Below are 17,016 nucleotides of genomic sequence, written 5' to 3'. Positions count from 1 at the left end.
AATTCTAACTCTGTCAGTTCTGAAGAAGAGTCACTGGACTCAAAATTTATGTTTTTCTTGCTACAGGTACTGCCAGACCTGCAGAAATTTTCTAGCACTTACTGTTTTGTTTCTAATCCTGTCAGACACACTTCAGATTCCACATCCTGAATTAGCTTTGTGACAATTCTTCAGTTAACCCTCATGACCAGGCACCTGTATTCCTGTGAGATGTTTTCAGTTCCTGCTGAGGGTATTTAAATGACCAACAGAACTAGCTGGTAATCATTAACACCACTTCAGAGTGAAGACAATAAGATACCCGGTTAGGGAGGTTCTTTGTCCAGTTCTCCTCCTGTGTCAAGCAGCAGACTAACAAGCAACTGAGGAGCAAGAGAGAGCTACAAACACCAATCCAGGCCTTATAACAATTGTCAGGTCTAACTCAGCAGGCTCTGAGAGATGTCTGGACGTTTGTGATGGAGTATGGCTGCAATGATCTCACCCTTTGGTGTGATTACCTCTGTTGCCAAGGAAGAGATGGGACCAGAACTGTCCCCTCATAAGGATTTGGAAGGCTCAAGAGCAGGCAAAGCACTACCCAAATTGCATTCTTGTATTGAGTGAAAGGTCATCTGGTTCTACTTCTTCCATTTAATCTTCACACTTTGTATTTTCTTTTATAACATAAATGCTTAATGCAAATACTTCTGTCTTAGAAATTAGCTGTCTTAGAAATCGGGGGCCCAATGCATTTAAAGTTAGTCCTGGTGTTAAGATCACAGTTCAATAACTTGAAACTACCTCAGAAAAGAAGCTTCTTGAAGCCTTTGATACATGTTTCCATGTTATGGATTATTGTATAAATTTTATCTGTCTATTTTTAAAAAGAATTTGCTGAAAGTTTAGCTGTGAGCAATATTCTTGCTACAAGTACAGGAAAGAATACAGGGGATTTATTTTCACTTGATCTGTAGGCCATCAGAAAATCCTCAGAATTCTGTTCTTCAGCTGCAACCTTACTATGTACAGCATACCTCACACAGTTAGTGACGAGAAGGAAATTGTTGCATTCAGTCATTCACAAAACCGCTTTTATCTCCTATTATGTGAACGTCAAAAATATGATGTTTCATCTGAGTGAAATGCAGACTGACCAATTCAATATAACAACATTGTAAGCAATTGTAGCAAAATGTTCCATGTTAATAATGATATTGCAACAGTTGCCCCTTTTCTAGTCTGAGTAAGGAATAGAATTAGCATTGAAAAAATACTTTCCTCCTCCATTTCTGAAATGAAAGAGGGGTTTTGAACCTCATTCACCAAATCAGTTGGAGTTCCAATTACCAGGACTTAATACTCAAAAACCAGGACAATGCAGTGAGCAAATTGGAAAAAAAAATCACTGCAGGAGTTCCTCAGGTGCTTTCCTCGGCACAACCATCTTCAGATGCTTCATCCGCACAATATTCAGAAACTCTTCATATACTGAAGCAGTCCACGTCTAAAAATGCGACTGAACTAGACAATATCCAGTTTTGGGCTTAGTGGCAACATATTACACAGCACCAGGCAATGACCATTTTCATGGAGCAAGAATCCACCTATTGCTTCTTGATATTCAATGGAGTTGCCATCACTAAATTATCTACTATCAGCAACTTTTGGTTTACCCTTGATGAGAAACTGAACTGAATCATCTACATAAATATTGTAGCTACAATGGCAGTTATGGTGATAGTGTAAGTGCTGGCTTATCGCAGGAATGAAATGTCCTTTGATTGCATGGTGAAGAAAAGAAATTGATTCGGATTGGCATATCAAGGGACTAATGGCAAGAATGTTAGGTCAAAAGGTCAGGTTCAATTCCTGGAAATTTGTTCAGTTTGGGACCTGATGGGCTTCACTCAAGAACACCAGGTCTACATGTACCCCAACCTGGGGCAGGAATGAGAGCTCTTAAAACCTGTACCTAAAGCTTTCCAACCTCTTTCTGCATTCCTTATAAACTAATTGATAGAGAACGATTGGTAATTGATCGACAAAGCCTGTTCTTTTCTCAACTAACAACATTTGTGTTCTTGTCTTGTTACTTTAGAATGACCAGATAGTTTTATGGGATTGAATAGACCCCTTTGTAGAAGAATACAATTAATTCACATCACTTACCTGAAATAAATCCTGACATGGTCCCAGATTGTCTTGTGATACCTCTCCACTTGCTGATTATGCTCTTTAAAGCTGACTTCAGAATAGGCTGGTCGAGCCACAATGTAATGTTGGTTCCCAGAAAGCATGTTGACCTGTGATAGGTTCCAATCTGGGCAAGATCCTCATTTACCACCTCCAGATGACTTACTGAAAAGCAATGGAATGGCTGAGAGATCAGGTTAAAAACAGAGAAAAATGAATTATTAATTCCAGAATAAATGTATAACTGTGAAATATATTTTGTGATCTTTTTAAAAAGTGCGCCAGTTGAAAGAGTTAACCATGAAGTTAGATTTCAGAAAGATGAGGGTAATGAGTCAGATAGAGTTGAGAGTTGGAGAGGGTAAAGATTTGGAAGTGTAATGAATTGAACATAATTGGGGAGGAGAGTGAGTTGAAGAGGAGGGGGAATTGGACAGAATAGTGTCGAGGAGAGAGTAGCAAGCTGGAGAGAATAGTGAGCTGGAGGGAATAATAAATTGAAGAAATTAGTGAATTGGACAGGGGTAGTGACTTATAGCAATTTGAGATAATAGCAAGCTGTAGAAAGAGGCAGTTATAGTGAGTTAGAGAGAGTAGCAAATTGGAGAAAGTAATGAGTTGGAGAGAGTAGAGAGTTGGAACAGATAGTGGATCAAAGAAAGTAGCGAGTTACAGCAAGTTGAAGACAGTAATGACCTGGTGGTGTTAGTGAGTTGGAGAGGGAAATGAGTTATAGTGGGTTGGAGCAAGTTGCAAGTTGGAGAAAGTAGGGAATTGGAGAGAGGAGGCAATTGGAGAGTGTAATGAGCTATAATGAGTTGGAGTGAGTAGGGAATGAGAAAGAGGAGGGTGTTGAAGAAGATAGTGAATTGAAGACAGCAGTGAGTTGGAAATGGTAGTGAGTTGAAGAAAGGGTAATGAGGTGGAGAGGGTAGAAAATTGGAGAGGGTAGGGTGTTGCAGAGAGCAGTAAATTGGAGAAAATAGTGAATTGGAGAGACTGGTGAGATGGAGAGAGTTGCAAGCAAGAGAAAGTAGTCAGTTGGAGAGTGTAGTGAGTTTTATAGAGTAGTGAAATAGCATGTGAGTTTAGGAGAATAGTGACTTGGAGATATTGGCCAATTGGAGACAGTAGTGAGGTGGAGGAGTTAGTGAGATGGGGCAAGTAACGGGTTGGTGAGAGCAGTGAGTGGAAAGTGCAGTGAGACAGACAGAGTAGTGAATTGGAAAGAATAGTGTGTTAGAGAGGGTAGCAAATTGGAGAGAGTGGCAAGTTATAATGAGCAGTGAATTGGATAGGATAGCGAGATGGAGAGAGTAGTGCTTCGGAGACAGTGACAAGTTGGAAAGAATAATGAGTTGGAGACTATGGTGAATTTGTTAGAGTAGCAAATATGATGAAGAGTGAAGCAGGTTGGATAGGGTAGTTAGTTAGATATAGGATGACGTGCTAGATAGTACAGCAAATTGGAGAGAGTAGTGAGTTGGCAAGAGTGCAGAGTTGGAGAGTGTAGTGTGTTATAGTGAATTGGAGAAATTAGTGAGTTGGAGAGAGTAGTGAGTTATAGTGAGTTGGACAGGGTAGTGGATTTGTAAGAGTAGAGGCTTATAGCTATTTGGGGAGAGTAGCGAGTTGGACAGAATAATAAATTGGAAAGATTAGGGTTTTAGAGGGTGTAGTAAGTTGGACAGGGTAGTCAGTTGGAGAGAATAGCAAGTTCAAGAGATTAGTGAATTAGAGAGCAAGTTAGAGTAGCAAGTTAGAGTGTGGCAATTTAGAGAGAGTAGTGAGTAGAAGAGAGTATGGAGCTAGAGAGGGTAGCACGTTGGATACGGTAGTGATTGGAAAGAGTAGTGAGCAGAAGAGAGTAGCAAGTAGGAGAGTGTAGTGATCTGGAGAGAGTAACGAGTTGAAAAGAGTAGTGAGTTGGAGAGGCTAGTGAAGTATAGAGTATAGTAAATTAGAGAGGGTTGTGAATTAGAGAGGGTAGTGAGTTTGAGAAAGTGATGAGTTATAGTGAGGAGCGAGTTGTGTAGAATAATGTGTTGGAGACTATAGTAAGTTGCTTTGTCAAGCAAGTTGGAGGTATTAGTGATCTGGAGAGAGTGGTGAATTAGAGAGAGCAACAAGTTGCAGAGGTTAGTGATTTGAAAAGAGTAATGACTTAGTGAAAATAGCAAGTTACAGTGAGTCGGAGAGAGTAGCAAATTATTGTGAGTTATAGTGAGTTGGAGAGGAAAGGGAATCACAGAGTAACATGTTAGAGAGAGTATTGAAATGGAGAGAGTAGTAAGTTGGATAGGGTAGCAAGTTGGAAAGTATAATGATTTGGAGATGTTGGTAAATTGGCTGGACTAGCAAGTTTAAATAAGGTAATGAGTTGGAAAGTAGTAAGTTGGACAGAGCAGAGAGTTGGAGAGACTCATGACTGGAGGGTGCAGTAAACTGGAGAGAGTAATGAGTTGAAAGGGTGATGGAGCTAGAGAGAGTTGGAGAGAGTCACATGTTGGAGAGGACAGTGAGTTAGAAAGAATGGTGACTAGGAGGGATTAGTGCGCTTGAGAGAGTAGTGAGTTAGAGAGTCTAATGATATGCTGCTGGTCACAGGCTTCCAAACATCATGACAACCCTCCATCATTCTTCGCTTCCTATTTGCAAATACTTTTAGATCCAGATTACCAATAGGATGCATAAAATAAGGTCTTTTTAGTTGGACAAGGTAGAGATTTAGGGAGAATAACAAATTGGCCAGAGTAGTGAGTTGGAAAGGGCATCTGGTTGGAAATGGTAGTGAGTTTAAGAGGGTAGTGAATTGGAGAGAGTAGAGAGTGGAGAGAGTAGCATGTTGTAAATGATAGTGAGCTGGAGAGAGTAGAAAGTCAATGAGACTTGTGAATTGTAAATGGTAGTGAGCTGGAGTGAGCAGAGAGCTAGAGAGAGTTGGAGAGATAAAAAGATGGACATAGTAGCAAGTTGAAGAGATTAGCACATTGATGCATTTCGTGATCTGAGGAGAATTATGAGTTGGTGAGAATAGTGAGCTGGAGACAGCACAGAGTCGCAGAGGGTAATGATGTGGAGAGACTAGAGTAGCGGGTTGAGAGGGTGGCAAGTTGGAGAGTGTTGTGAGGTGAAGATAGCAGCAATTTGGAGAGATTACTGAGTTGGAAAGAGCAGCAATGTGAAGAGAGTAGTGAACCAGAGAGGGTGGTGAGCTGGCGAGAGTAGTAAGTTGGAGAGAGTAGTAGGCATCTTAAGAAAGTAGTGAATTGGAGAGTGTAGTGATATGGAGAGAGTAGTGAGTTGGGGTGGGTAATGAGCTGAAGGGAGCAGTAAACTGGAGAGAGTAGCTAGTTGGAGTAGTGAACAGGAAAGGGTAGCAATTTGGAGAGAGTAGTGAGTTGGAGAATGTTGTGAGCTGGAGAGAGCAGCAGGTTGGAGAGGGTAATGAGTTGAAGAGAGTAATGATTGATGAAAGTTGTAGCTAGAGAGATTAGTAAACTGGAGAGATTAGTGAGCTGGAGAGGATAGTGAGCTGAAAAGAGTAGCAAGATGGAGAATCTATCAAGTTGGAGAGGGTATTGTATTGTAAGGGGTCATGAGTTAGAGAGACAGTGAGCTGGAGAGAGTAGTGAGCTGGAGAGAGTAGTGAGCTGGAGACAGTAGTGAGTTGGAGAAAGTAGTGAGTTAGACACATTTGTGAGTTAGGAATGATTAAATAAAAATTGATGGGGATATTTAGCGTAGGGTGTTGGGGAGATCTGTTAGCTGGAGCGAGCAGCAAGTTGGAGAGGGTAGTGAGTTGGAGAGGGTAATGATTGATGAGCGTAGTAAGCTAGAGAGTTTAGTAAACTGGACAGAGTAGTGAGTTGGAGAGAATAGTGAGCTAGAGATGTTAGAGAGCTGGAGAGAGTAGTGAGTTGCAGAGAGTAGCAAGATGGAGAGTCTGTCCAGTTGGTTGCGCTTTGGTGGGTCAGTGTGGACTTGTTGGGCTGAAGGGCCTGTTTCCACACTGTAAGTAATCTAATCTAATTAAAGCTGGGTACTGGGGGTAAACTCTCCACTGATTGGAGTCATACCTGGCACACAAGAAGTTAGTTGCGATTATTGGGGGTCAGTCAGCTCATCTCTAGGACATTTCTACAGGAGTTCTTCAGGGTAGCACCCTAGGCAAAGCCATCTTCAGCTGCTGAATCAATGACCCTCTCTCTGTCATGCCCTCAGAAATGGGGATATTCACCAATGATTGCAGAATGTTCAGAACTGTTCATGACTCTTCAGACTACTGAAGTAGTTAATGTTCAAATGATACAAGACTGGACAATATCCAGATGACAAGTGGCAAGGGCTGACAAGTGACAAATATTAGTTGGGCAAAAGGCTCTGACCATCTCCAGTAAGAGATAATATAGCCACCACCCCTTGACGTTCAATGGTTTTACCATCATCGAATCCTCTACTATCAACATCCATTGACAAGAAACCCAACTGGACACACCAAATAAACACAATGACTACAAGAACTGGTCAAAACTTAGGAAGACTGTGGCAAATAATACAATTGCTGACTCCCCAAAGCTTGTAGACAATCTACAAGGCATAAGGAAGGATTGTGATGGAATATTCCTCTCTTGCCTTGATTGATGCAGTTCCAACAATACTCACAAGGCTTGACATCATCCAAGACAAAGCAGCCAGCTTGATTGGCACCGTGTCAACAAATATCCACTTCCTCCATTACCAATGCTTAGTAACAGCTGTGTGTATGATCTACAAGATGTACTGCATAAATCTACCAAACATCCTCAGACAAAACCTTTAAAACTATCTAGAAGGACAAAGGCAGCATATACTTGAAAACGCCACCAAGTTTACCTCTAAGCCACTCACTTTGCAATATATTGTCATTACTTTCACCATCACTAGGTCAAAATCCTGGAATTCCATCCCTAACCACATTGTGGAAATATGTACAGCACATGGACTGTAGTGGTTCAAGAAAGCAGTTTGACACCACATTCACAAGATCAACTCGAAACAGGCAATAAATACTGGCCAGATAGCAATGCCCACATCCCATGAATGAACAAAATAGATGGGAGAAACAGCAAGAAGACAAGAAACCATAGTTCAGTGTTTTCAGGTGCAGATATATATTTGATAAAGTCCTTGTATTGTTAGTATGGAGAAAACTTTTTAGGTGAGTACAGTGAATGTTGTTATAGGAATACAGTGGATGTTACAGGGAAATCAGTGAATGTGGCCCAGGGTAGTGGCTATAAATGTTTTGTGGAATACAATGAATATTCTTACTGGGAATTTAGTGGGTGTGGTGCACAAGACTTCCAAAACGCTTTTACGGAAGCAAATGTGGGAGGATTAATGGGGATCTAGAGTTAGTGGGAGAAAGACAAATTCTAATTATTGGACTAGCCATTTAAATATGATGGCTATCAGAGCAGTTCAACGCTATTGTATAATGTAACTCCTGAGTCCAAAGGCCAGCATCTACAAAGCACAAGTCAGGAGTGTGGTAGGAGGAGGTTGGAGTGGAGCATAACCATTGGCATGGACTGTTTGGGCGGAATGGCCTATTTAAGCAATGTTTACCCTGCGGAATATTTTGGTCCCCATTGTGGGGATACTGAGGACAGCAGATTCACCCACTCCCCTGCTAATCCAAAGCCAACCGTGTAATGGAATGGTTAATTGTACACTCCAGCTCCAGGACTTTGCATTTACAATGATGAGAACTGGACAAACAGAAAAGAAATTACTGCATTTAACATTTTATGAGATTTTACATTTCTGCTATAAATTAATTCTGAACAACCAGTTTGCGCAACAACAAATGCACTGTACAGACGAAATCATAGCAATATCAGAGAAGATGTTACCTGTGGTATTCTGATGAATACAAGTGACGACAAGCTCTGAGGGTGTATGGCGGAGGATGCAGTCTCCTTAAGTGAAACTGATTAGACTCTTTTATAGTGTTTAAAGACAAATCCTTTCTACTACAGCTATAATAATTAACCACAAACAGATTCCAATTGAGATTTGAAGTTAGATATTCAAGATGCGAGGAAGGAGTCTGTCTTGCAGTTTATTGAACCATCTCTCAGCAACACCCATTGTTTTATGACAAGGGGAAAGAAAATCAGATTAAGTAAACAGAAAAGGAACTGATCACCTTGATTGGATTGGAGTGAGGAAAGAGAAAGATTAACTGAAAGTGTGAGAGAAGGGCAAATCACTATAATTTATTCGTAGGATTTGAGAAGGACCTTGCTGATAAGAATGAAGATTTATCTTAACATTGCTATTTCTGGCCTTGCTAATTGCTCCATTGTTTCCATTCAATGATCCAATAAGAAGTGATGTCAACAGGCAACAGTACTGAGCAGAGGGAAGTGAGGCAGGTGAGCACACATTCCCAGAGATGAACGTCTGAAGGGATCAAAGTAGGGAATTAAGGTCACAATAAACTGAAGGCACACGGACCTTCAAAACACAATCATTTTGTAATACATTAGGCTGATATGCATCCTCATGGAAGCACAACTTGCCAAATTAAATATTTTGCAAATAATTCTGCACTAAACAAGAAGCATGGCGCAAAACTCATCAACGCTCCTTCAACAACAACTACAAATCCATGACCACTTCCACCTAGAAGTACAAGACAGCAGATACATGAGAACACCACCATCTGTAAGTTCCACCCAAGCCACTCCCTATCCTGACTTGGAAATATAGACATAGGAGAAAATGAGGACTGCAGATGCTGGAGATCAGAGCTGAAAATGTGTTGCTGGAAAAGCACAGCAGGTCAGGCAGCATCCAAGGAGCAGGAGAATCGACGTTTCAGGCATGAGCCCTTCTTCAGGACTCCTCCTTGAATGCTGCCTGACCTGCTGCGCTTTTCCAGCAACACATTTTCAGCAATATAGAACATATAAACAGCACAGAACAGGCCCTTTGGCCCACAATGTTGTGCTGAGGTTTAATCCTAATGTAAAACATAATAACTTAGCCTATACACCCCTCAACTCACTGCTATCCATGTGCATGTACAGCAGTCGCTTAATTGTCCCTAATGGCTCTGCTTCCACCGCACCGCTGGCAACGCATTCCATGTTTTCACAACTCTCTGCGTAAAGAACCTACCTCCTTTATACCTTCCGCCTAATATCTTCAAACTATGACTCCTTGTACCAGTCAATCCTGCCCTGGGGAAAAGTCTCTAGCTATTGACTCTATCTATTCCACTCATTAACTTGTATACCTCGATCAGGTCTCCTCTCTTCCTCCTTCTCTCCAGAGAGAAAAGTCTGATCTTATTCAACTTTTCTTCATAAGGCAAACCCTCCAGTCCAGGGCAGCATCCTGGTAAACCTTCTTTGCACCCTTTCCAAAGCCTCTGTATTTTTCCTATAGTAGGGCGACCAGAACTGGACACAATATTCCAAGTGTGGTCTCACCAGGGACTTGTAGAACTGTAGCAAAACCTCACGGTTCTTAAGCTCAATCCCCCTGTTAATGAAAGCCAAAACACCATATGTTTTCTTAATAACATATTGCCATTCATTTAGTGCTTCTGCTAAGCGATATTCAACATGGAGGAGCACTGATTCATCAGTTGGGGGGGCGGGGGAAGGGAGGGGGTGTAGTGGGATGTGGTAACAGGGATGTGTTTGCTATTGTCAAAGACAGGTTGCCCATCAAATTTCATTCCCTTTTGCAGGCTTTGTAGAAATGACACGACTGAATCACTTGCTAGGCCATTACCAGAGAGCAATTAAGAGCTAACCATTTTGCTGTGGGTGTGGAGTTGTATAGTGTGACGGTTTCTTTCCCTAAAGGATATTAGTGAACCAGATGGATTTTTAAGAAAGTTGTTTCATGGTGACGATTTGACTTATGACTCATCATATCTGCCATGGTGGGATTCAAACCTGGTACCTCAGGACACTACCTGGACCTTTGGATTACTAGTCTAACAACAATATAAGTCAGTCATTCACTTCCACTGAGGTTTAAACAAAGCAACATTTTAAAAAGTCTCCAGCCTCATCTCTTTCAGAGAAGAGTTCATTCCAAAGAGACATCACACAACAAGTAAATGGGTAATGGCCTGACGTTAGAAGTCACTTCATTCGTCAACCTTCGTCACCCATTAGCGCCCTTTCACTCTCCATCCTAGGTGCAATAGACACAAAGGATTGTTAAGAAATAAATGACAATGAATGAAATATAGTTGTTCTCAAGATAATGGGCAAAGACCTGCCCGTGGTGACACAACAGCTGAACGTTGAGCAAGTGAAATCTCATTTGACTCAGGAAAATGGTAGATTTGATGCAAGTGAGGCATTCTGCACCATGATCAAATTTCAATCTGTGTGAACCCTTGTGTTCACTCCATCAACTTGTCACTAGCAAAAGGAAATGAGATGAAGCTGTTTCTGCGTTCAGAGACTCAGTGACCTCATCCATTCAGCAGTGTACTTCATATTGTAAGATGTTCCTTATACCTTGGAGGAACTAAATGTACAAACGTTAAGAGGCAAAATCAGCAAGACAGTGGTAGGCAATGCAGTTCTTACCTTACATTCAGGTTGCAGTTATGGTTTCAGCAATTGGCAAGAACAATTTATATTTACATAACACCTTGAAAATACGAAACTGACCAAAGTATTATTATGTGGGGACAGCAAACTAAACCAAATAAACTTCCCTATCTTTGGATTCACATCACAATAAAATTAAACCATTCAATGACCCTCAAGAACACTTAATTGCACCTAACCAAATTTTCACAGATAACAAATATTATGTTTATAACTTAAACAGAAACTAACAATTTATTATTAATAACGTAATGAGCATAACATGGATGAACAACAAGGTAACCTACCTAATATCTGTGATCTAAACCCAAACTGGATGGCTCAATGGTCAGCATTGCTGCCTCACAGTACCAGGGATAGGGGTTTGATTCCAGCCTTGGACAACTGTCTGTGTGAAGTTTGCAAATTCTCCCTGTGTCTGTGTCGATTTCTACCAGATGCTCCAGTTTCCTCCTAAAGTCTAGTTAGTGGGTTGGCCATCCTAAATCACTCTGTAGTGTCCAGGTTTGTGCAAGCTGGATGGATTAGCCATGCTAAATGTGGGGGGGTGGGGGGGCAGGTTTGGGTGGTATAATGCAAGCCCCAATGGGCCAAATGCCATCTTTCCACACTGTAATGATTTAAAAAACACTGTATTAACTAGAACGCTCATACACATTACCAGACATAGTTAGGTGATAAGTTAGAAGAAAACAAAGAATTGCAACTACTAGTTTCATGATGGGTGCCAAGCCTTCAGAAATCCTTGCCAATGGAGTTATTCACAGGCAAGTAAACTGTAAGAAAGGCCTGAATTTCAAAGTGACTGAATCATGCAAACAAGATTCAGTGGTGTTTCAGCTTATTCACCTACTTCTCACAGAAGGGTATTTGCTTATCTTATTAACATAGAGTTATAGAGTCATAGAGTCCTACAGCACACAGACAAGCCCTTTGGCACAAACTAGTCCATGCCGAACAAAATGTCCATCCATGCAAACCTTATTCCCTGCACGTGGCCGAAATCCTTCTAAACCTTTCCTATCTATGTAATTGTCCAAATGCCTTTCAAATATTGTTAACAGAACATAGAACATGGAACACTACAGCACAATACAGGCCCTTTGGCCCTCAATGTTGTGCTGATCTTTTATCCTAATCTAAGACCAAACTAACCTCCATACACTTCATTGTACTATCATCCACTGCCTATCCAAGTGTCGCTTATCCCTGATGTATCTGACTCTACTACCACCGTTGGCAGTGCATTCCACACACCCACCACTCTCTATGTAAAGAACCTACCTCTGACAGCTCCCCTAAAACTTCCTCCAATCACCTTAAAATTATATCCCTTTGTGATAGCCATTTCCACCCTAGGAAAAAGTCTCTAGCTATCCATTCTATTTATGCCTCTCATCATCTTGTGCACCTCTATCAAGTCACCTCTCATCCTTCTTCACTCCTATGAGAAAAGTCCCAGCTCCCTCACATTTTCACCTCCAGGCCAGGCAGCATCTTCTAATCTTTTGGGACATCACCTTTGGCTAGTGATAATGCAAATATACCAACCAGGGCCCCCACAACTTCTTCTCTAGCCTCTTACAGGATTCTTGGATATATCTGGTCAGGACCAGGAGATTTATCCGCCTTCATACATCCTAATTCATCCAACACCTGTGATATGGACTGTCCCCAAGATATCACCACTAGTTCCCAAGTCTTCATGTAAACACATGGTAAACACAGAGGAGAAGTATTCATTGAGGACCTTGTCTATCTCCTGTGGTTCCACACATACATGTCCACTTTGGACCTTGAGGGGTCATATTCTCTCTCCAGTTATTCCTTCTCCTTTACTATACTTAAAGAATCTCTTTGGATTCATCCTGATCTTCTCAGCCAAGGCTGTCTCGTGCCCCCTTTTCACCCTCCCGATTTCCTTCTTCAGTGAACTCCTGTATCCCCTATATACCTCCCAGGAATCCTTTGAGCTCAGCTGCCTTACCTGAGCCATGCCCCATTCTTTTTCTGGTCAAAGTCTCAATATCCCTTTTCATCCAGGGTTCTGTACTCTTGCCAACCTTACCCTTCACCCTCACAGGAACACACAGACCTTGAACTCTAGCTATCTTGCTTTTAAAGGCATCCCATTTGCTGGAGGTCCCTTTGCCTGCAAACAACCTACATCAGTCAAGCTTCTGTCTAGTTCCATCAAAGTTTGCCTTGCCCCAATTTAGAATTTGAACTTGTGGACCAGTTTTATCCCTCTCCATAATTATTTTTTAAAATTAACAAAACTATGGTCTCTGGTCCCACAGTGCTTCCCCACTGTCACCTCAGTCACCTGTCCTGCCCTATTTCTCAACATTAGGTCGCATTTTGCCCTTTCCTGAGTAGGACCCTTCATATACAGCTTGAGAAAACTTTCCTGAACACACTTAACAAATTCCACCTCAACTAAGCCCTCAATGCTCTGGCAGTCCCTGTCTATTGTTAGGAAAATTAAAATCCCCTACTATCACAATCCTATTGCTCCTGCAAGTCTTCCCAATTTCCCCACATATTTGTTCCTCTAATTCCCATGGACCATTTGAGGGCCTACAGTACAACATCAACAACATTACCATCCCAAAAACTGCAATGAAGACCACAGAGAGAGAGAGAGAAACTCAGCATAGGAACATTGGAACAGGATTGGACCATTCAGCCCATTGACTCTGTGCTGTCAATCAATGAGATATGGTTGGTGTGTGGCCTAATTCCATATAACTGCCTATATTCCTTAATACCTTTGCTTAACAAAAAAAAAATTATATCTCAAATTTGAAATTAACAACTGATCAAGCATCCATTGCTGTGTGTGGAAGAGATTTCAAAACCTGTATCACCCTTTAGGTATAGAAGTGCTTCTTAATATCCCGTCTGAATCATCTAGCCCTAATTCTCAGGCTATGCCTCTTAGCTATAAAGTCCGCAACCAGTGGAAATAGTATATCTACCCTGTTCTTTCCTGTTAATATCTTGAGTTCAGATTACCTCTTTACCTGCTAAATTCTGGAGAAATTTGTATAAATTGTATAATCTCTCTTCATAACTGAACCCTTGAAGTGCTGGTATCATGCTTGCAAACCTATGCTGTATTCTCTCCAAAGCCAATATTTCCTTCATCAGATGTGGTGCCCAAATCTGCTCACAAACTCCAAGTGGGACCTAACCAGGGTATAACCTGTGTCCTTGTACTCCAGTCCTCTAGATATAAAAGCCAGAATTCTATTTACTTTCTTGGTCATTTTCTGCACCTGTTTGTGACATTTTAAAGATCTATGACCCTGAACCCTTAAGTCTTTTTGGACAACCATTGTATTTAACCTCATACCATTTAGAAAGTATCCTAATCTGACATTTTTTTTGCTCCAAAATGAATAATCTCAACCTTGCATATAATGAACTCCATCTGCCACAGTTTAGCCCATTTGCTTAATCTGCCAATATCTCTTTGTAATTTATACTATCATATACAGTTTTGACAATGTTACCTAACGTTGTGTCTTCGGTAGAATCATAGAGTCATAGAGAGGTACAGCACGGAAACAGACCCTTCGATCCAACCCGTCCATGCCGACCAGATATCCCAACCCAATCTAGTCGCACCTTCCAGCACCTGGCCCATATCCCTCCCAACCCTTCCTATTCATTTACCCATCCAAATGCCTTTTAAACGTTGCAATCGTACTAGCCTCCACTACTTCCTCTGGCAGCTCATCCCATACATGTTCCACCCTCTGGTGAAAAAGTTACTTTTTTATAGGTTTCCCCTCTCACTCTAAACCTATGCCCTCTAGTTCTGGACTCCCCCACCACAGGGAAGAGACTTTGTGTATTTACCCTATCCATGCCCCTCATGATTTTATCAACCTCTATAAGGCCAACCCCCAGCCTCTATTGCTCCAGGGAAAACAGTCCCAGGCTATTCAACCTCTCCCTATATCCTCCAATCCTGGCAACATCCTTGTAAATCTTTTCTGATCTCTTTCAAGTTTCACAACATGCTTCCGATAGGAAGGAGACAAGAATTGATTTGGACAGATAACTCCTGTATCTAGGGAACTCCCAAACGTTATGTTTAGGGCATCGACAATGTGCTCCCTTATTTCTTTTAACACCCTCAGATGGATAATGTCAGGTCCCGGGGATCTGTCACTTCTTAATTTCGCTGATTTCCTCATTACCAATGTGTTATTTACATTAATTTTATTCAGTCCCTGCTCCTGATCCGCTATTAATTTCCTTGGGATTCTGACAAGCTGTCCTCCTTTTCTATCGTAAATACTGAAGCAAAGTAACTATTCAACATGTCTGCCAGCTCCCATAGTCATTGACAATATCTTTAGTGTGCTCCTGATGACAGACTTTCCCTTATGTAACTTAAAATAACTACAGGTAGTTCTTCTATAACGCAATGGGTTCGTTCTTGTGCAACACCACATTATAGAAAAATCACGCTTTGGAAACAGCGCTTAAAATGTTGGTGATGCAATCACGTAACAGCCAATACACATTTTAAAAGTTCATGCTTTAGAAACAGTATCTCCAATTTGTCAATCACATTACAGTAATTGGCGTTAATGAAATGTGCGTTATAGCAGAACGACCTGTACACAGTGGCCAGTTGCCAAGTTACCCTTTATTTACGTGTGTACAGTACATGGGGTCTGACCAGCAGGCTCAGATCCAGTCCCTAGAATGAGGAGGTTCCCTGAATCTCCTGTTTATTTATTTTTTTCTTACTGATCCAGCTTCCTCAGACAGAACAGAACCTCTGACGCTCCTATTTATTTAATTTATTTATTTTTTATTTTTTGTCAGCGTGAACAGAATGTCTGAGACTCCTCTTATTTTTCCCCAGCACCCATGTTGTGTGTAGGCAGGTGTCGGCCACAGTGAGAAACAACAAGTGTGTAAATTTTTATTTATATTCCACCACCAGGAAGAAAGGAAACATCAAGTGGCCAGTGACAAGCAGTGCCCTTCTCAGAGGGCAATGTTATGTGATCAAACAGTGAAGGGGAGAGCAGGGATTAAATCAAAATAGAGTTGGAGGGGAAATAGTACACTCCACTCCCTGCGGTGTCCACCTTTCCCTGAAAATCTCAAGAGCGTTTGTGGACACCGCCTGCTCCTTTGCCAGAGACACCCGGGCTCTCACATAACCGCGGAAGAGGGCAGCCCTAACGACCCCCTCCATGGCTCGCTGCCTGGACCTGTTTATGGACCATTTGGCCTGGCTCAGGAATAGACTCATGAGGAGGTCCTCTGACCTACCCTGTCTCCTCTGCAGTGGGTGGCCAAAGATCAGGAGCGTGGGATGAAGTGCAACGAAAAACAGAGAAGAAGGTTTTTAAGAAAATCCAAAAGGGAGTGTAAGTACCCATACCCAATATATACATGGTCCATAGACTCCACAGCATCACAGAAGAAGCAGTTGGGCTGGGAGTCCGTGAACCACCGCAATCTGAGGTTGCAGGTGCCTGGTACCTGCAGCACCCTCTACCCCAGATCCCTGAGAAAAAGGGAGAGGACTCCCATATAAAGAGCCCTCCACTGGGGAAATCTCCTGTTTATGTCAGTCAGCTTGTGCTCCTTGTTTGACCCAGATTAACAACCCCAATCAAGGATGTCATAGTCAACTAACACTCCTTCCAGTCACTACAACCTACCCCCACCCCCCACCAAGTTCTGGAGTGTTGGCCTATTTTTTTCTCCTTTCTCCTGGGACATTTTTGCCCAGGTCCAGTCCCTCCAACTTTGTCTTGGATATGGGCAATGTGTACCGGACCGTAGACTGTCTCTTGTACCTGGAGCATCATGGAAGAGTTTTCTCCTCTTCTTCAAGAAACAATGGTTTGAAGGCTGCATCCATCTTGGGCTTTGAGGTTTCTTCAATGCTAGCCTGAGGGGGAGACCCAGCAGTTTCTGGCCAAAATTGATTTTTTTGTAACCACAGTCAAATGTTGTCAATGGTGATTGGAAGACTGTCCAGAAAGTTTAAAATTAGAACAGACCCTTCCAGGGGAAGCACCAAATATTGTGTATCTGCAAATGGGAGGCAGCTCAAAGCACCTGCATTTGGCAATTGGTTCTTTGATTGCCCTCATTTTATCTTCCAAGAGGTGTAATCCAGTCTTGTCAACTCAATAACCCATATTGAGCCCTCCACTATCACCTGATG

The 17,016-nt window shown here is 41.8% G+C and overlaps 1 protein-coding gene across 1 annotated transcript in view; it reads right to left on the bottom strand.

The window, feature by feature from the left end:
• LOC122563779 (chloride anion exchanger-like) overlaps nucleotides 1-8,117 on the bottom strand; it is an 81,368-nt gene extending 73,251 nt beyond the window's left edge. Inside the window, exons 1-2 of the mRNA XM_043718003.2 lie at nucleotides 8,073-8,117; nucleotides 2,152-2,340 (exon numbers count right to left, since the gene is read on the bottom strand). Coding sequence (XP_043573938.1) covers nucleotides 2,152-2,279 — 128 coding nt within the window. The 5' untranslated portion in view covers nucleotides 2,280-2,340; nucleotides 8,073-8,117. The remainder of the gene's footprint in view (nucleotides 1-2,151; nucleotides 2,341-8,072) is intronic.
• Nucleotides 8,118-17,016: the final 8,899 nt, after the last annotated feature.

This window comes from Chiloscyllium plagiosum, unplaced genomic scaffold (genome assembly GCF_037043375.1).
Source record: "Chiloscyllium plagiosum isolate Xiang-an unplaced genomic scaffold, Cpla_swu_hap1 HiC_scaffold_23, whole genome shotgun sequence".
Lineage (NCBI taxonomy): Eukaryota > Metazoa > Chordata > Chondrichthyes > Orectolobiformes > Hemiscylliidae > Chiloscyllium > Chiloscyllium plagiosum.
This window is presented reverse-complemented; position numbering and strand designations above follow the sequence as displayed.